Here is a 19,800-nt window from a genome sequence, read left to right on the forward strand (position 1 = left end):
TTCCCTCTTTGTCTTGTTTTGTTTTTTCCTTGCCATTTGCTTGTTGAAGACATTGGTCATTTTTTCTGTAAACTTTCCCATATTCTGGAATTAGTGATAGCATCTCCAGCGTGTCGTTTAATATATTCCTCTGTCCCTTGTATTTTCCGTAATCAGAGACAGCATGCTTTTAATTTGAGAGCTTTCCTACCACATCATTGTGTTGAACTCAATTTATATATGTAAATACTTACTGAATTAATATAGTCTCTTTTTAAAATTTTGCTAAAGCTGCTTTAATAATGGTATAAACACAAATGTGAGTCCAATTGATAAAAGTCGTATCTTGATTATTTAGGTAAAAGTCAGGAATTTTGCCCATGGGAAGGGAATTTTAATGACTCACTTGTTTTTTGAGGTTGCTTCTGCTGTCTCTCCTCCCTCCCCTGCCCTCCTCACTGGCTGACGAGAGTTATCATAGGAAACGTGCAGCTGAGTTCCTTGGATAGTCTAAAGAATGTTTTAAAGTTCCTACAGACAAGTCCTATTCAAGGGACTAGCACAAAACTTTTAAAAATCCCTATAACTGATGTCTTACTCTCTTCACTGAGTCTTCTAAAATTCTTAAAAATTCTTAATATAAAACACTCCAAACTTATTTAAAAGTAGTCTCTCATCACTCATTTGGAGGTAAAGATCCTCATTTGAAGTATGGTTCTTTCTGTTGATTTCGATTACTTATGGAAACTTTGGCTACCATCTGGACTTCTTTTTTTGACAGAACTTAGACTTCAGTGCTGCTAGAGATGACAGAGGGGAAGGTGGAGGGCGGGGGCTAGTTGCCTTCTAGTGGTAGGAAGAAGCTGACACTTTTTTTTGCTTTTTGTCCCCACTTCTTCCATCTGCATTAAAAGTTCTCATTATCTGCCATCGCTCCTCCCTCCGTTCTGTGCTCCTTTCCTCCCTGCAGCATTGTCTGCTACCTTTGTTCTTTCCTTAATGGGCTCCCTTGCCTCTTCTTTTAGATATTTTCAGAATGTAGTAAAGTAAGAATTTAAAAGAGAAAACAGAAGACAACCAAGAGAGAAACTGTGAAATCAGTGTCCTGAGACATCGTTTCAACCTTCCAGTGGTCCTCTCCTTCCCCCGCAGCTCCGCCACACGTCACCCAACACCTAACAAATTCTGAGGACGCCTCAAGTTGCCTGGGTTCTGAAGCGCCTCCTCTGGCAGTCACAGTAAGCCTGCGTGCATGTTAGACTGCTGTGGGCGTGTGGGCAGCATGCGTCCTTCTGTGAGTATGTGTGTGTGCGCTTGCCTCACACGGTAGATTTCAGCCACCTGTTGTAATAGACTCAATCTGCAAGAATAAAACAGCCTCCTGATTCTGCCATGAAAATACATTTATTCCTGTGGAACTGCTCTTTTTGGATCTTTTGGAGAGATGAAAATATAGTCCTTGGAGATTATCAACTTACCTGCGTGTAGCTAGTGGATAATAATTATTTTGTTCAAACAGGCAGACCTTTAAATGACGAAAAACATGGTGCAAGGCAGGAGGAGTGGGAATCCCTTTGCTGCCGTTTATTTGCAAAAAGAACAATAGGGTTACTATGTCTACTAACAGAGGTTTTTTTCCTTCTCTATACTGGGATATAAAATCCTGAGTGTGGTGGAAGAGTTTCAAGAAACAGAGTTTAGAAAGCCGGGATGAGTGAGGGAGAGACAGGAAGCTTCTAGGGAGATGGGCGTTGAGACAATGGGAAGGTCCAGGTTTGGGGATACTTGCAGAAACTGTGTGTGGCAGGTGATGTTTGAAGGAGAGAGGATCTGGGAATATCTGCTAGGAGGAGGTGTTTGCTGATGGGCGTGGGGCCGTGTGGAGAGGTGAGGCTTGTTTGCAGAGATGGAGGAGGCCGAGGAGGATTTAGTGATGAAACAAAACATTGGTGAAAAAGGAGAGTATGTTTGCAGAGGGAGAGTTGAGAACACTGAGGGTTTACTAAGGATGGTGTTTGGATGATGGAGGAGGGGGAAAATAGGCTGCTTTTGGATTTCTGAAATGAGAATATTGCTAGAGAAGGATGTGGTTGTTCCTGAAGCTTCTAATTAGCCCCCCTCTTCATCATGTTTTCATGTTGGGGTTCGTGGGAAAAGAGGGAGGTTTTGTGTCCATTGTTCTCCATTCTGAAGCTTGGAATTTGGGGCTGAAATAGATTTTTTAGTTTTTCCCTTTCCGTCCTCTAAAAGCTTCCCCTCAGGCCCCTTCTGCTGCTATTGGTCGCTGCAGAAATGCCCTCCCATGATGGCCCTGCTTCTGAGGGACCACTCTAAGCTGGTGTCTGAATTCAATTACATGTCGTCAGTACATGCTTTATTTCCAACACTGCCGTAGCGTAAACATCAGTGCTGAAAGAGACCGGCCCGTGGACCACCAGTGTTCTGGGAGAGCTTTGAACTCCAGGCGTCCACCACTGTCTGCGAGGAAATATGCTCCCAGAGCCAGCAGCTCATCTCTAAGGGCCCTTGCGGGAGAGGGTTGAGACTCAGACTTTATTATAAAGCGGAAATTTAAACCTATACTCTCCTGATTTTTTTTTTTCTGAGAACATTTTTCCTGAATTTGCTTCTATAATCTACGTCCCTCGCCTTTCCCCAGCAATATGAAATGATTTCTACTTTCCTATCCCTTGCTCTTGCAGTCCCCTCTGATTAATTCCTGCTGTATTGGGTGATCCAAGGAACGGTCTGTGCATGGCAATGTCAAACAAGAAGTAATGTGCTGTATAATTTAGGACTCCTCCAAACTCTGTTGGTATAAATTACCTGGAAGACTGCGTTTGTATAAGCCAGATTTTAGGCCCTTCTCCTCCAACACAACACAACACAGCAAACACTTCATTTTAATTTGTTTGTTTTTTAAAACTTTACTGCCTGGGTATGTTTTCATTGTCTTGAAACCAAGATCACTGCAGCTGTGACAGTCACAGTGCTGTAAATTCACTGTTGGTGACATAGTTTGAATGGGACCAGCTTCACTGTGTTATTTGGTATAAACGGAGCTGGAGAATTATGTTTTAAAACAGATGCCAGTATTGTGCCAAAGAGAAAAGAATCTACAAAGAAACTTTTAAACATGATCCTTGAGATTAGTTTTTTAAGTAATTTTCTTCTCTAGGGAAAAAGTACTGTGCCTTTCCATGGTGTCCTTTGGAGATCTCTTCATGACTTCTGGCATTTTCTAATTAACAATAAGATGATGTACATTTCAGGTGATAAAATAACAAGAGCTCTGGGGGGATTAAATTTATGGATTGGAGAGTAAGCCCCTGCATTTCAACACACATTAACTTCTTTCCTGTTTGGACTTCCCGCTGTTGTCTTTTCTCTCAGATGGGCACCAGATGCCGTCTTCCCTTCTCCAGACCCGTTCCGGAGCTACGTGTGTAATATATGGAGCCATTAAAGCCCCTGGGACTGTTTTGCTTTCACAATAACATAATGCAGTGATTTTATAATTTCACTGAGACTTCTTTTTTGTTTACATAAAATGTACAGGAAACTCAAAATAAACACAACAGTGTAGACCGAGAAGCCAGGCTGGAAACCCTGGAGTCTTCCTCGCCTCCTCTCTTACACATGTGAACACAGATCTCTCTCCCCACTGCCCTTGCTCTTGTTTGTCACTTTGGCAACACCTCTTGTGGTGTTGCTGTCACCTCCCACCAGCCTAGCTCTTCTGCTTTCTTTTCCTAAACACAGCTGTGGTCTCTGATGCGTTCTGTCTGCAGTGCTCCATCACATCACTCCCTGCCTGGTTGCTGGGGAATTAAACCCAGACTCTTCCATTGTCTTCTCTACCCTCCCGCCTCTGCTCGCCTTGCCTACACTCTCATCCTCATTCACCGTACATTGCTGCTTACTCACTGTTCTGCATTTCCCTATGCTTTTCCCGTTTGGAGGCCTCCACTCTTGTAAGCTCACCTGCAATGAAAAGAATACTCTGGAAGGAGGGAGGTACCAACAGCCATTACTGTCACTCCTGTGGTGAGAAAGTCCACCTGTGTGGCTGATTCTCCATCTTTTTTTTTTTTTAAAGATTGGCACCTGAGCTAACATCTGTTGCCAATCTTTTTTTTTCCTTCTTCTTCTTCTTCCCAAAGCACCCCAGTACTTAGTTGTATATTGTAGGTCCAGGTCCTTCTAGTTCTGCTACGTGGGACACCACCTCAGCATGGCTTGATGAGCAGTGTCATGTCCATGCCCAGGATCTGAACAGGTGAAACCCTGGGCTGCTGAAGCGGAGCGTGCGAACTTAACCACTTGGCGACGGGGCTGGCCCCCTTATTCTCTATCTTTTGAGTTGAATTGATTCGTGGGATTACGAGATATCAAGTTGAGACAGGTACACATATGCATTCAGTTAACGGCAGGTAACTAAGCTTCAGGAAAATGAGTGAATTCCACATTTGTACTTGATGATGAATCTTTAAATATATAACCTTTTACACATCCTTAACAGACCTAATAAGATTGAACTGAAAAATTGGGGTACCAGACGTGAATATCCCTTTAAATATTCTCTGGACTGCCCTTCCATTCAAATCATCTGTAAACCCTATTTCCTCTACAAATATGTGTGGTGAAGAAATGTTGCATGGCTGTTTCTTAGATGTGGTTTATTGTTTGCAAATGTCCTGCTTGTCCGTCCCCTGGAGTATGTAAAGCTGATCTTCTTTCAGCCAATGATTCTTTGGAATATTTTGGTGTTGTATTTTGTTTGGCCAACCAAACTGCTTCAGTCATTAGGCTTTTTGATTTTTCAGAAAAGTGTGTGTTGCCACCCTGTAGAGTAGTAAGAAACCCGTAGCAGTTTGATATTCTTGTTTTATTTGCCCAAATAAAGAGGGACCTGAGTTTGGTGATATTTCACTTGGATGATTAAATAGCTTTTGCAGCTGCAAACAGGTTCAAATATATTAATACATTTTATCCTTTAAGAGGACATCAATATCTTATACTGCTGAGTCAAAAATTAAACTTTTAGGTATCCTCTGACATCAGATGTTAAGCTTTAGTTCTGTACCGTTAGAGTAAATATTTAACATGTGGGGTTTGGGCTTAGTGCTTAGCTTTGGCTTCTGTGTAGTCGCATCTGCTCGGGCTTGCTTTCTGGGTTGCTGCCTCTGCATTGTGGGAATGCCTGTTCTATCTAACTTGAGTTCTGTTTTTGATTTTGTATACATTATCGTAAAACCAAAGACTTCCCCACTAACTGGCTTTAATTCTTTTCTTTTCTGTTCTAGCATCTCACTTATGGATGTCCTTTTGTATCCTGGTCTAAAATATCCTAAATGGTTGGACGATCGCTGTCCAATTTAAACCACTTTCAGGGTTGGCATAGGGCTTGGGCCCAGAGGGCGTATCTTACATGGTCGTGGAGATAGGAAAGGGTTTAGATAACTATGAGTGAGAAATATGTGATGATTAAATACAGTTCATCCAAGGAGAGTTACATCTTAGATTTTTAAGGACCGTGACACAGAAAATAACCGTTGCTTTTTCCTGCACAATTTTGGTTAATTGTTCTGTATGAGACGGCATGTTCGCTGGATATACCAGTAGGGAGACTTCAGATGGGCTTGGGATTTTGTCCATACCCTTAAAATCACAGCATTTTAGCTGTAGAAGTGGCTTTATGGTACCATTGGATAATATCCATCAAATTCCCTTTCCTTCAATGAAACTTAATTTCATTGTCATTTGTTTCTACCACAACTTCCTCAGGCTACCACTCTCACTGGGTTAGTCCCCTTCCATGCTCCTTTACCAATCCGTCAATCAGTCCTCTAGGAAGGCATGTGTCTCCCTGTGTAGCATTTGTTCATATGTGCATCTTTCTCTTTCCCCTGTAAGCTGTGTAAAGGCAGGAAATAGTGCCTTTGACCACACGCTGCCCACTGCCCAGCTCAAAGCCTGGTTTATGCTGGGTACTTAATGAAGATTAACATCTTCATGGTAATAGACAACTCCTAAATCTCAGTGGCTTCAGACAGCTTTGGGTTGGCAAGGGCCCTGTTCCATGGTGCCCTCATTGAGGGGGTGCAGGCTCGTGAAGTCTCCAAAAACTTGGATGTGCGCTGGTCACCTTAGCGGGGCATGGAAGTGGTGAACATGCTCCGGCTCTTCGTGTTTCAGCTTGGAACTGACATTTCACTTTCTCTCGTATTTCACTGATCAAAGCAAGAGACACAGCCACACCTAATGTCATAGGGGAAGAACAACACTGCTATGATTCTGAAAGGAAGAGAACAGGAATATTAGCGAACAACACATGCCTGCTGAGTCAATGTCTGATACGTGCTGGGCACTTAAGACCTAGTTAATGAATGAAGTACTTAAAACTACCAGTTGGGATTTTAATTTTCTTTTTCTATACAATAAGCCGAACTACTTCAAATAATGAAATATTCTAGTAACTACATTTTTTAAAAAATGAGAATACTGATATTATTGTCTAAGTTATGTTCAGCAAACATCTGGAGACTCATTGTAATCACCCTGTTCACTTTATTCATATTAGGGAAGGTGTTATGTTTGATTTTGTGGTTTTTCAGATGCATAAAGTATGGAATGGGTACATTTGCATAATTAACATTTTTGCCTGAGTCATTTAGAAGAGTTGGAAAAATGCTGCAGTCTTCAAATGATTACATATTAAGTGAGTCTGACCAAGAAGTTCTTTAAAATAATCGTTTTTGGAAGAGTTAATATCTGGCATGAAAATTGGGCAAGATCCAAGGAAAAATGAGAGTCTAATCCACTTAAAAATGAAGTATTGCTACAGATTGTATTATAATATTTTACGCCGAGTGTTTTGTTTTTCCCTAATTGTCAAAGCAACCCAAATACGTTGTATAAAATGTGGAAAATACAAACTAGTAAGGAAGATGTGAGTTAAAAATCCCTGGTGATACCACCCAGATAAAACCACTGCTAACTTTTTTGATGTCATTTCTTATCATTCTATTCTATTCTTCTTTAATCTGCAAACAAATCTTACTCCATTACTTTCCTCTCATATATTTCCGTTCCCGCAATTTGCCAACCTTGGAAGCCTAAAACTGCTCTCCTTGGTCCTGTCGTTTCTCTACAACTTTACTATCCTTGTTGAAGATGCCGTAGAAGGTGGAATTCTGAGCCGTTTTGAGTTACTTCTCGTTTAGGTTTTTCCCATGTGATGTGCACTGAAGGTGCTAATAAACTGTTTTTCTCTTGTTTAAAAAAAACAAAAAAACCCAAAAAGTGCACCTGTGCCAATGGGATTCATCCCTCTTGGAAAAGAAGCCATGCTTGTGTCACAAGCACCGGCAAGGAGGGGTGATGAATTTGAACCAAATGACCCTGATAAAGTTGGGAAAGGAGGTGGCTTCCTTGGAAATGGGGCCAGATTTCCACCAAGAGAACTGGTTGCCATAAGGAAAGGACGCCAGGTCATGCCCGGTGGGTAGCCTGTGTTTATAACAGGACCCCCTGCCCATTGTTATTGTTCTTATTGTAGAAAAGACATATAGACAGACAAGGCAAGAGAAGATATTGGCTTGTAATAAGGAGGTAGCAGTGGAAATGGTAACCAATGATCATATTGACGATGTGTTTAAAGGACAGTGTTGATAGGATTTGTTGATGGATAAAATGAGGAAAGAGGTGATAGAGGAGTGATGGAGATGGTAGGATAGAGGTGATAGTGATAGAGGAGATCAAGGATAGCTTGCAGGATTTTGGCCTGAGCGTCAGTGTGTAATCTGTGTATGCGTCGTGTGTATACAGTCCTGTGCTGTGTGCTGACATTTTGGTAAATGACGGACCTCGTATACGAAGGTGGTCCCATAAGAATAGTACCGTATAGCCTAGGTGTGTGGCAGGCTGTACCATCTAGGTTTGTGTAAGTACACTCTATGATGTTCCCACACTGACGAAATCGCCAAACGATGCATTTCTCAGAACTTGTGTCCCCGTCATTAAGCGATGCATGACTGTATAAGAAAACTACAATGTATACATGGTTTTTACAATTTACTTAACATTGTATGATTGTACTTTTTCTGCTATAAAACATACTGCAAAATGTGATTTCGAATGGTTGTGTAATGTTCATTCCTATGAAGTAGCTTAATTTTTCCCAATTGTTGGGGCATTTAGGGTGTTCTCTCCTCTATAATGAATAACATTGTAATGTCCTCAGGATCCACCTCTTTCCTTGTTTCCTCAATTCAGAAATATTTTACTTGAGGGAATTGGCCCAGGTTTGCTGGAATTTCAGTATGGGAAATCAACCCGAGATGAAGTTAGCTGAGAATAGAATGGACCAAGACTAGAGGTTATCTTGGTTTCAGTCCTCCAAGGGAGCATGGCGAGATATGTCTCAAACTGGGCTTTGTTGCTGTCAAAGTCAGAATTGGTGGTGGTAGACCAATGCCGAGAGGGATAAGAGAGGGTAGAGATAAGATTCCTCAGGGCATCATCCTTGAGGAATGAAAGACCTGGCAAGAGCCAAATGGCAGGACAGATCCCAGCTGGGGGCCAATTTCAACGGAGAGCCTTAATTTTTTTTGAGGTCCACTTCAGAAGATAAATGCTGCTTTTATCCATCAGGGCAGGGCTCTGCAATGGAGGGTTCCCCAGGGCAGAGCTGATCTGAGGAAGCTGCAGCTTTACGGGTTGATAGCTACTCAGCCCAATCCGTAGGATTTGAGCAGCCAGACTGTTTCTTGGCCCCACGCTGTGGATAAGAAGGCTGCCTGAATTTTCCCAGGAAGTCTGTGAGGCTGAGCAAACAAGGTGAAGATCCTTAATCTGTGGCTGGGAGGGAGTGGGGAAGGCTGTGATTGAAAACTTGTGTCCTTTGAATGTCTCACCTGTAGGACAGTGGGAGTCAGGAGAGGATGGAGATAAAATAGAAATACTGGACATAACCTTCTTCCATAAACTTGTGCCCTAGTTACAGATACAGGCATGTTATGAAACTGATTCCTAACCATAAGTGACGCTGCTTATGCACAGACCAGAGATGTAATCACTAGTGCCTGAGGAGCCTGAGGAGGTGGAGGACAGTCTTAGCAGTGCATGAGTTCAGTGAGAATGTTTGAAGTGTGTTTTCGCTTTAATGATAATCTAAAGAAAACGTTTTTATCAGTTATAAATATAAACCTTCTCATTTGCTGTGATAATTTGTAATTAAAAGACATTTTCATCGACTGAAACTTTAGTTCTTTAAGTTAATGTTCAAACCAGGGTCCAAAACATATTCTTATGGGTGCATACATTTTTAAAAATGTTTTCATCATGGAAGATAGAGTCCTAATCTGAGCCATGAAGGTTGGGTGGGTTCAGATGAGTACAAAAGAGGGAGAAAGGGGTTTCCACGAGACCAGAGAGTTTGAGATCAAGGGTGAACATGATGTATTTGGGATACCCGGGAATTTGAAGGATACGTCGGTTTCAGGTTTTTAAATACTGCACTCTGACCCTGATATGGCAGCAATTTGGGGAACATTCTTTCCTCTATGATTACCTGCCTTTTTCTGATGGTCGCAGGAGCTTTAAGTCTTTTTGTTGAGAATGTAACTCTCATAGGGAATTCCCCTTTTAAAGATCCATATTCTAACCCTCATGTTATTGATCATTGTCTAACATAAAATTTTCTTTCTCTGTCAGAATGTGAATTTTGTTTCCTCAGGACTTTAGTTAATGATTCTAGCAGAGACATCTAAAGGAATAGGCATTACATTCCCCCTTTGGGTGTTTGCAAGGTACTCAGGAAGCAGGTGGTTTGCCAGGACTAGAACACTAAAGGGAAATTGTCTTTTTTGTGTACCAGCTTAATCCTGCACCTGTACTTGGGTAGAGATTTGTTCCTTTCAAATATCATTGATGTCCTCTTGGGTTATTTTTCTTTTGTACAAAAAAAATCCCAAACAAGTGATCTTTATTCTTCTTCATTTTGCAGTACAATTTTACCAGGTTTATGACTAAAACAGAGTTTGCATTTGTTAATTACATTAGGCCCTGCTGCAAGGCTATTTGTTCACATGTAGGCTGACAAGTGATTGGTTTTTTAAAGTTTTCTTTGTTAAGTAAAACTTTCTCTTTATTTTCCTTTACAGATTCCAACAAGATTATGGCAGAGCATAGCCACATGCAAAAGCAGCTGGATTTACAGAATGGTAGCTTAGAGGCAGACTTTGTGGCGAATTCCCTGGAGAACGATTCCGAAAACATGATGGAGAGCCTGAGCCCAAAGAAATATTCTTCCAGTCTGAGATTTAAAGCCAACGGAGACTATTCTGGCTCCTATTTAACTCTCTCACAACCCGTGCCTGCTAAGAGAAGCCCTTCTCCTTTGGGAACCAGTGTCAGAAGTAGCCCCTCCTTGGCCAAAATCCAGGGAAACAAGCAGTTCTCTTGTGATGGAACTGACAAAAATATTTCCATGAAACCTCCCACTCCTTTACTCAGCACTTCACCCTCCCTCAGTGGATATCCACTCGGGAGAGCAGACTTTGATCCTTATACTGGCCGGGACAGTGAAAGGCCCTTGAGGCTCTCAGAGAAGCCCCCCTATTCCAAATACAGCTCAAGGAATAAATCCCACGACAATGTCTACTTTCTCGGAGGGCTGGAAGGCCGAAAAGTGTCTGGCTCGCTCCTGGCCATGTGGAATGGCAGCTCCCTGAGTGACACTGGCCCCTCTCCCAGCAGCAGGTCAGGGGCCGCAAGCATGCCTTCAAGCCCAAAGCAAGCCAGGAAGATGAGCATCCAGGACAACCTGATGCTTCAGCCCAAGTTGACCAGACACAAGGAGCTGGCACCTGAAAACATCGGTGTCAGAACCAGGAAGTATTCGGGCAGCAGCCTGAGTCACATGGGAGCCTATAGCCGATCTCTCCCCAGGTTGCACAGGGCCACGGAGAACCAGCTGACGCCTCTCAGCTTGCCTCCCAGAAACTCTCTGGGCAGTTCCAAACGAACAAAACTAGGCGAAAAGGATCTACCTCATAGCGTAATAGACAACGACAATTACCTGACTTTTTCTTCTTTGAGCTCAGGGGCTTTACCCTATAAAACCTCTGCGTCTGAGGGCAGTCCTTATGTAAGTTCCACCCTCAGCGTCCCTGCCAGTCCTCGAGTGGCTCGGAAGATGCTTCTGGCCTCCACCTCCTCCTGTACCTCTGATGACCTTGATAGGGCTCCCTACTCAGGGACCAGCTCAGGTCATTCACTTCCTCCTGGAGAGCCGGACAGAATGTTTGCAGCCAGGAGGAACTTCTCTTGTGGATCTGTCGAGTTTGATGATGCAGATTTGGACAGCCTCAGACAGGCCTCAGGAACTCCCCAGCCTGTCCTTCGCGAACGGAAAAGCAGCATTAGCTCCATTTCAGGACGCGAGGACCTGATGGATTATCACCGGCGACAGAGGGAGGAGAGACTCAGGGAGCAGGAGATGGAGCGACTGGTAATCTTCTTCATCCAACTTGACCTCTCTGTTTTATTGAACAGCTTCTTGGAGACTTAACTCCAAGGATATATGTGGGCGTGTAGAATTTCCATGTGCACCAGCCACTAGTGTCCCTTCCTAGGTTTTGTCTTGCTGTCCTTCCTCTTGCCAGATCACTATTATTAGTTACGAGTGGGGATTTTGAAGGCCAACATGTGCCTAATGTTATGTTAAGTTGCTCTGCAACTTTATACTTGTGATTTCTCACAAGTGTAAATTCTTAATAAACCTAACAAAGGTAGTTGTGAATTTTACTGAATTTCTTATGTCTTACAGACTTTTTCTTTAAGACTATGAGGAAGCACTGATTTGTATTATTTATATCATCAAATTTGCATAGTCTGATGGAAAGAATCAGTGAAATCACTGCTCTTCAGGAATTAGGCAGCGAATCTTTCTGTACACCAAGTTGTCTAGAAAGTGGAAAGGTTGCTTCAATGGTGCTCAACCTTTTTTCTGCACTTTATACCCATGCCACATTCCCTTCAGCCATGTCTTAGTACATACAGTGACTCCAAACCACATATACTCACAAAATTTATTGAGTTATCTTTTTCTAATTAAAATGGATTTATGGTTATTGTGGAAAATATTGACAATAATAAGAAAGGAGGAAACATGAGAGGGCCACTAATGGATGCCACATTTTTCTATTCTCTTTTAAGCTTAGGGGTTTTTTTTAGGATGAATTCATGTCAGAGATTGTTTGAATTCATTAATGATTAATGATTAATGCTTTCTTTAATGAGGGAATCAGCAGGAGAGTAAAGCTGATTTACCAAACTATAGGAGTATCAAAAGTATTTTAGTTAGTAAAAGAAAGTATGCTAGAGTAAGATTTCTGAGTTACATACCCAAAGAGTTAATGCCCTACAGGACAACAAAATTGTAACCTTTGGATCATAATGAACAGAAGTCATTTGCATTTATACAGGACAAAATTTGTTTGAAATTTTGGAAAAAGAATCATTTGCATGACTCATAGGTTTTGATAAGTTAATGCCTATCCTTACAGAGTTTCCAAATATCCTAATCAGTAATAGTGAATTAATGTGCATACCCCTAGAGAACTGGAAATTCCTTGGATGGGTCTGTTAGACAGTGCTCCAGTATGGCAGCTCCCTTTGTTATCATAAATAATCTCCGAAGATTTTTCATGGTCACAGAAACCCATTGTATTTGGGCTTGATTCACTGACATAGGTGGAGAAGTTTGAATTAGCATATAAAAGCCTTTTTGAGTGTGGGTAGCGCATCTAGCACTATACTGTGCTGAACTATTGTTAAATAAAGTCAGAGAATTAACTTCTATGTGATGACTTAGTAAGAAATCTAGGAGAGCATTTTCAGTGGCTTCTATTACCCCAGAGATCTTCCTTAAATGCTCTTATTTACTCTTCTGTTCCAAGGATAGGAAACCAAACTCAAGAAATTCATCTCTACCGGGTTTCATCTTTCAACACCAGCACCTATAAGTGTTGGTGACTTTCTCTTTCCTCTAGTTTCCCCAAATCTGCTAAGCTTCCTGGCAATCCAAAAAGTGACCTACCTTACTGCTCGTAAGGTCAGTGCTCCAAAAGCCACAGACAGGTCCTAGTTCAACTTCTTGGGAGAACTTTGTGAGTGCTGGCTCCAAATATGAAGTTATAACCCTTTTACCTTAGTAATAGGTTTGTCATAGCTGATGAAATAAGGCTTATTTTTAAATATGATACTCTAGGTTTGGCCTCTGTTCTGTAGTCTGTTTGTCTGATTACATCCCAGTAAAAGGGAGGACAGATTCTTATTGAGCCTGTGCAAATAATGTTATTGCCATTAAAAAGTAAAGTCACAGGAAAAATATTTCTTTCTGAATTCTGAGGGACCAAGCAGAACAAGTTACCATTAAAAAAATGTTCCATTTAGTTTGCAAAATCAGAGTTAACTAAAGTGAGAGTTAGAGATAGATCAAGGTGAACACTAAAAGGTTTTTCCCATCGGAAAATAGGACATTAAAAATAATGCCAATAGTTTTCCAAAACACATATCTTCATTTAGAAAGTACATTTCTGGTATCAGTTTCTATGTAATTAATTCTTAGTCCTCTGCATCTTGGATCATTAATTTGATTTCATGAAGTCATCTGTGTCTGGAATAAAAGAAATCCTGAAAATCTGATTTAGCTGCCTGAGATGGTCTCATGCTTGTCTACATAATGGCAGCTACGAAGCCTCTCCCCGCAAGTCTGTTCTTTGAAGAGTGCCTGGTGAAGTTCTATCCTCCAGGCTCTGAGACTGTCTTCCTTTGTTAAGGGCACATTCTAGTCTATATAAACTTGAGTAGAGTCTTTCGGTAGTAGGCATGAGAGGAAAGCAGAGACTGCTTGGTGAGGATAAGAGTAAGTGTCTGTGGTTAATCTGTAGTTAATTTGACAAACAGTATCAGCAAGAAGGAGAGTTAAAATCTTCTATCAGGACCAGAGACATCGGTCTTATTTGATCAGAGTTTCCCCTGAGGGTAAGAACGTGTTACAGAGTGACGACATTGGCGTATACCCAGGGCCTTTCTCTAAAGTAGGCAATCTCTGAACTTTATTTATGTTATAATATTTTACATGTTCAAAATTAGCCTAGGGAAGGCTGAACCTCTCATTTGATTTGACAAATCTTCCTATGCAATTCTTGATAGTGTTGAGCTATTTATAAATAAGGGGCATGGCAAAAAAAACCTAGTTATTCTATCATCTTTCTGTTTGTAAGGTTAATGAACAAATCCTTGTGCTTGCCCAGGGGTCCTCTGGGAAAGCTTAAGATAGTTCAGGTATAAAAGAGATCTTGGAATTTTTTTTTTTTCCCTGAATTTAGGGTCTAATCCTGGGAAGGCAAAATCAAATATTAATCAGAGATTTCATCTCTTGAGTAAGATGGGATTGTGGATGCCTGAGAGCAATGAATGTTTGCAGTTTGGTTACCTAATAAAGTGACAATAGATTATTTTATAATAAACAAGAAATCTTAAATCATTCAGAAGTGAGGAACTTTTTTCTGTCACTTTGAGTGTGCAAGGATATATCCCAGTTAGCACAAGGCACAGAAATTTACTCTTGTGAGATACTAAAATGCTGCTCTCTGGGCAGATTATATCGAAAACCCACCTTTTACTACCTCTTGTAACCACAGGCTGATTTCTCCAGGATCAGTCTGTCGTTTCAATAGAGATAATTGCATTTTAGTTTTACATTAATAGGGTACTTGTCATGCATTACATTAAAAAAATACTTCATAAATAAACCCATCAAAGTTTTGCAAACTTTGCAAAAATTTTAACATTTTATTACATCTTTATAGACTTTATTTGCAAGTACTATAAACCAAGTCAAATAAAGCTCCCTTTCTACAAACCTACAATTTTTAAAGTTTCTATCAACTTTTGTTCTTCATGGTCTTCCTTCACATTCTGGAACAACCAGACATTTTAAGACAAAAATACTTACAGATATTGGAAATTATGTTTAAGCTGACACATCACAGAATATAATTACTACTGCTATAAAAAGGTTTGTCACAATTATAATTCAGTTTAGTTGAGCACAAATTTTATATTTTTCTGAGTCTTAAATATTGTGTGGAAGTAATCTTAGCTTATCTTTTCAGTAGACTAATATAAAGCATTTAAGAAGTTCAGGTAAGCTAATCTCTTTAGGGATAAAGCAAATCCAAACTTATTTAAAAAATGAAATTGCACTTATATTATACTGTACACTGACAAAAGAAGGCCAAGAGATACAGCTTTTAAACTAAATTGTCAAATCAGTCTGATTTGTGTAAGGCTTCACTTTAATCGTGTGAACTTGTTTTCTAAGGTAAAAAAGTGCTTCTAAAGTCAGTGGTTTTTCTAAGAAAGGTCTTTTTCTTAAAACAAGAACACATTTAAATTATTAAAATTTCATTTTATTTTCTTGGAATTTTGGGTATGTTAGATTTATTTAGCTGCTTATTAGTCTCTATAGGCCAGAACAGAGGTCCTTTATTTTAATTTATTATTATCCTCAGGAGTAAGGAAAATATTTCACCTACACGCAGGGAATTTTTTCTCAGGTGCAGAGACAGACAGATAAAGAACTTAGAGGACAAGTTCTACAGCTTCAGCTGCAGATCGAGAGCAAACACTGGAACGCAAAATCTCACCGTTCCGGATCTCAAAAGACTGGTTGCATTTCCCCTGGGCCCAAAATATGGTCCTGATTTGGGCTTACAAATAGAAAAACAATAAACAAACAAAACAACAACAAACAAATGCTCAGTCATCTGTCGCCTGATCATGGCTAGATTCCAGTTCTACCTGACAGGTCACCAAGTGTTGGACCATAAAACCAGATTCCCAGTCATTGCTGCCACCAGTGGGGGTAACTGTTGATTGTGTGCAGACCAAAACCCTGACCAAACGTGGCCAAGGATCAGAAACAAAAGTGTGAGCAGAGAGTAGGAAAACAAAAACTCCAGAGGATGGCGAGTCAGTGAGGGTGAAATTCTCCTCCCATTTGGGATGCAGTCCAGGAGCCAAGGAAAGCTGTGCCTGGACTTCCAGCCCCTGAGAACACTTCATGAGCCATGCAGCCTAATTGACTCTACAGGCTGGGTCCACTGGGACCTCCAAATTGTCAAAGCATAATTTTCAAAAAATAAACGCAACTCTAATACTTATGTGGAATGAATAGATGCCAAGGATTTATTGAATTCATTAATTAGGAAACCAAGCAAGATAAAGCTGGTTCACTAAGCATAATTCCTGCACTAAGTTTTAGCTTAGCTTGTGATTATACCAGTGTTTCATCTGGATGTTTTTTTTTGTTCAATCTTTATTTGAAAACTCAAGGTAATTATATTGAGTGTTAAAGAGTGAACTCTAATTATCAACCTCCAAGGACCTATTAATGAGGTATAATAATTCACTTTGAGCCTACATTGAATAGCTTCCAACTGCTGTGCTATTTGAGATGTATAGTTTTTTATCGTTTGTCTTCCTCTCAGCTGCCAAGTCTTGCTTTTTTTCTTATTTTTAAAAATTTTATTGAGGTCATGATAGTTTATAACATTGTGAAATTTCAGTTGTACGTTATTATTTGTCACCATATATATGTGCCCTGTTGCCCATTATTCCTACCCCCAACTCCTTTCCCCTCTGGTAACCACTAATCTGTTCTCTTTGTCCATGTGTCTGTTGATCTTCTACATATGAGTGAAATCATATAGTATTTGTCTTTCTCTGTCTGGCTTGTTTCGCTTAACATAATACCCTCAAATTCTATCCATGTTGTTGCAAATGGGATGATTTTGTCTTGTATTACGGCTAAGTAGTATTCCATTGTATGTATACACCACATCTTCTTTATCCATTCATCAGTCCATAGGCACGTGGGTTGTTTCCATGTCTTGGCTAATGGGAAAATGCTGTAATAAACATAGGGGTACATAAGTCTCTTTGAATTGTTGATTTCAAATTCTTTGGATAACTACACAGTAGTGGAATAGCTGGGTCGTATGGTATTTCTATTTTTAATTTTTTGAGAAATCTCCATACTGTTTTCCATAGTGGCTGCACTAGTTTGCATTCCCACCAGCAGTGTATGAGGGTTCCCTTTTCTCCACATCCTCTCCAATATTTGTTTTGTTTGTCTTGGTAATTATAGCCATTTTAACAGGTATAAGGTGATATCTCATTGTAGTTTTGATTTGCATTTCCCTGATGATTAGTGATGTTGAACATCTTTTCATGTGCCTGTTGGCCATCTCTATATCTTCTTTGGAAAAATGTCTGGTCATATCCTCTGCCTATTTTTTGATCGGGTTGTTTGTTTTGTTCTTGTTGCATTGTATGAGTTGTTTATATATTTTTGATATTAACCCCTTGTCAGATATATGATTTGCAAATATTTTCTCCCAGTTGTTGGGTTGTCTTTTCGTTTTGTTCCTGGTTTCCTTTGGCTTGCAGAAGCTCTTTAGTCTGATGAAGTCCCATTTGTTTATTTTTTCTTTTGTTTCCCTTACCCAAGTAGACACGTATTGAAAAAGATCCTTCTAAGACTGATGTGAAAGAATGTACTGCCTCTGTTTTCTTCTAGGAGTTTTACGGTGTCATGTCTTACCTTCAAGTCTTTGATCCATTTTGAGTTAATTTTTGTGTATGGCGAAAAATAATGGTGTACTTTCAGTCTTTCACATGTAGCTGTCCAGTTTTGCCAAGACCATTTATTGAAGAGGCTTTCCTTTCTCCATTTATCTTCTTAGCTCCTTTATCAAAGATTAGCTGTCCATATACGTGTGGTTTTATTTCTGAGCTTTCAGTTCTGTTCCATTGATCTGTATGTCTGTTTTTGTACCAGTACCATGCATGCTGTTTTGGTTACTATAGCTTTGTAGTATATTTTGAAGTCAGGGATTGTGATGCCTGAAGCTTTGTTCTTTTTTTGTCAGGTTTCCTTTAGCTGTTTGTGGTCTTTTCTTGTTCCATATGAATTTTAGGATTCTTTGTTATGTTTCTGTGAAGAATGTCATTGGGATTCTGATTAGGATTGCATTGAATCTGTAGATTGCTTTAAATAGTATGGACATTTTAGCTATGTTTATTCTTCCAATTGTGTACAGGGAATAGCTTTCCATTTCTTTATATCATCATTGATTTCTTTCAATGATGTCTTATAGTTTTCATTGTATAGGTCTTTCACATCCTTGGTTAAATTTATTCCTATATATTTTATTCTCTTTGTTGTGATTGTAAATGGAATAGTATTCTTGAGTTCTCTTTCTGTGAGTCTGTTATTAGAGTATAGAAATGCAACTGATTTTTGTAAGCTGATTTTGTACCCTGCAACTTTGCTACAGTTCTTGGTTATTTCTAAAATTTCCCGATGGACTCTTTAGGGTATTCTATATATAAAATCATGTCGTCTGCAAACAGTGAGAGTTGCACTTCTTCCTTGCCAATTTGGACACATTTTATGTCTTTTTCTTGCCTGATTGCTCTGGCCCAAAACTCCAGTACTATGTTGAATAAGAGTGGTGAGAGTGGGCATCCTTGTCTTGTTACTGTTCTCAGAGGGTTGGCTTTCAGTTTTTCCCCATTGAGTATGATGTTATATATGGGTTTGTCATATGTGGCCTTTATTATGTTGAGGTACTTTCCTTCTATACCCTTTTGAGAGTTTTTATCATCAATTGATGTTGGATCATGTCAAATGCATTCTCTGCATCTATTGAGATGATCATGTGATTTTTATTCCTTGTTTTGTTAATATGTTGTATCACATTGATTGATTTGTGGATGTTGAACCATCCCTGCATCCCTGGAATAAATCTCACTTGATCATGGTGTATGGTCCTTTTAATGTATTGCTATATTTGGTTTGCCAGTATTTTGTTGAGGATTTTTACCTCTATTTCATCAGTGATATTGGCTTATAATTTTCCTTTCCTGTGTTGTCCTTGTCTGGCTTTGGGATCAGGGTGATGTTGGCCTTGTAAAATGTGTTAGGAAATATTCCATCTTCTTCAGTTTTTTGGAATAGTTTGAGAAGGATAGGTACTATCTGTTCTTTGGCTCTTTGGTAGAATTCTCCAGAGAAGCCATCTGGTCCCAAACTTATTTTTGGGGAGGTTTTTGATTCCTGTTTCAATCTCTTTAGTTGTGATTGGTCCATTCAGATTCTCTATTTCTTCTTAGTTCCGTTTTGGGAGGTTGTATGAGTCTAAGAATTTATCTATTTCTTCTAGATTGTCCAATTTTTCGGTATATAGTTTTTCATAGTATTCTCTTATAATCCTTTGCATTTCTGTGGTATCCATTGTAATTTCTCCTCTTTCATTTCTAATTTTATTTATTAGAGCCTTCTCTCTTTTTTTCTTAGTGAGTCTGGCCAAAGGTTTGTCAATTTTGTTTATCTTCTCATGTTCCCTGTGCACTTGAGAAGATTGTGTATTCTGCTGATTTTGGATGGAGTGTTCTGTAAATATCTATTAAGTCTGTCTGGTCTAGTTTTTTGTTTAGTTCCACTATTTCCTTTTTGACTTTCTGTCTGGTTGATCTATCCATTAATGAAAGTGGGGTGTTAAGCTCCCCTGTTATTATTGTGTTGCTGTTAGTATCTCCTTGTAGGTCAGTTAATAGTAGCTGTATGTACTTTGGTGCTCCTGTGTTAGGTGCATATATATTTATAAGTGTTATGTCCTCTTGGTGGAGTGTCCCTTTTATCCTTATATACTGTCCCTCTGTCTCTCATTGCCTTTTTTA

At 39.8% G+C, this 19,800-nt stretch overlaps 1 protein-coding gene across 46 annotated transcripts in view; it reads left to right on the forward strand.

The window, feature by feature from the left end:
* The window catches only part of PHLDB2 (pleckstrin homology like domain family B member 2), a 223,074-nt gene that overhangs the window by 118,692 nt on the left and 84,582 nt on the right, over positions 1–19,800 (forward strand). For 41 of the 46 annotated variants that reach the window (XM_044771614.2, XM_070508793.1, XM_044771606.2 and 38 more), the window contains one exon: positions 10,146–11,494. In XM_044771614.2, the coding sequence (XP_044627549.1) occupies positions 10,146–11,494 (1,349 nt within the window). Of the gene's footprint in view, positions 1–1,004; positions 1,218–10,145; positions 11,495–19,800 lie in introns of all 46 variants that reach the window. The other 5 variants (XM_070508775.1, XM_070508774.1, XM_070508779.1 and 2 more) reach the window with 1 other exon arrangement.

This window comes from Equus asinus, chromosome 5 (assembly GCF_041296235.1).
Source record: "Equus asinus isolate D_3611 breed Donkey chromosome 5, EquAss-T2T_v2, whole genome shotgun sequence".
In the NCBI taxonomy this organism is placed as follows: Eukaryota; Metazoa; Chordata; class Mammalia; order Perissodactyla; family Equidae; genus Equus; species Equus asinus.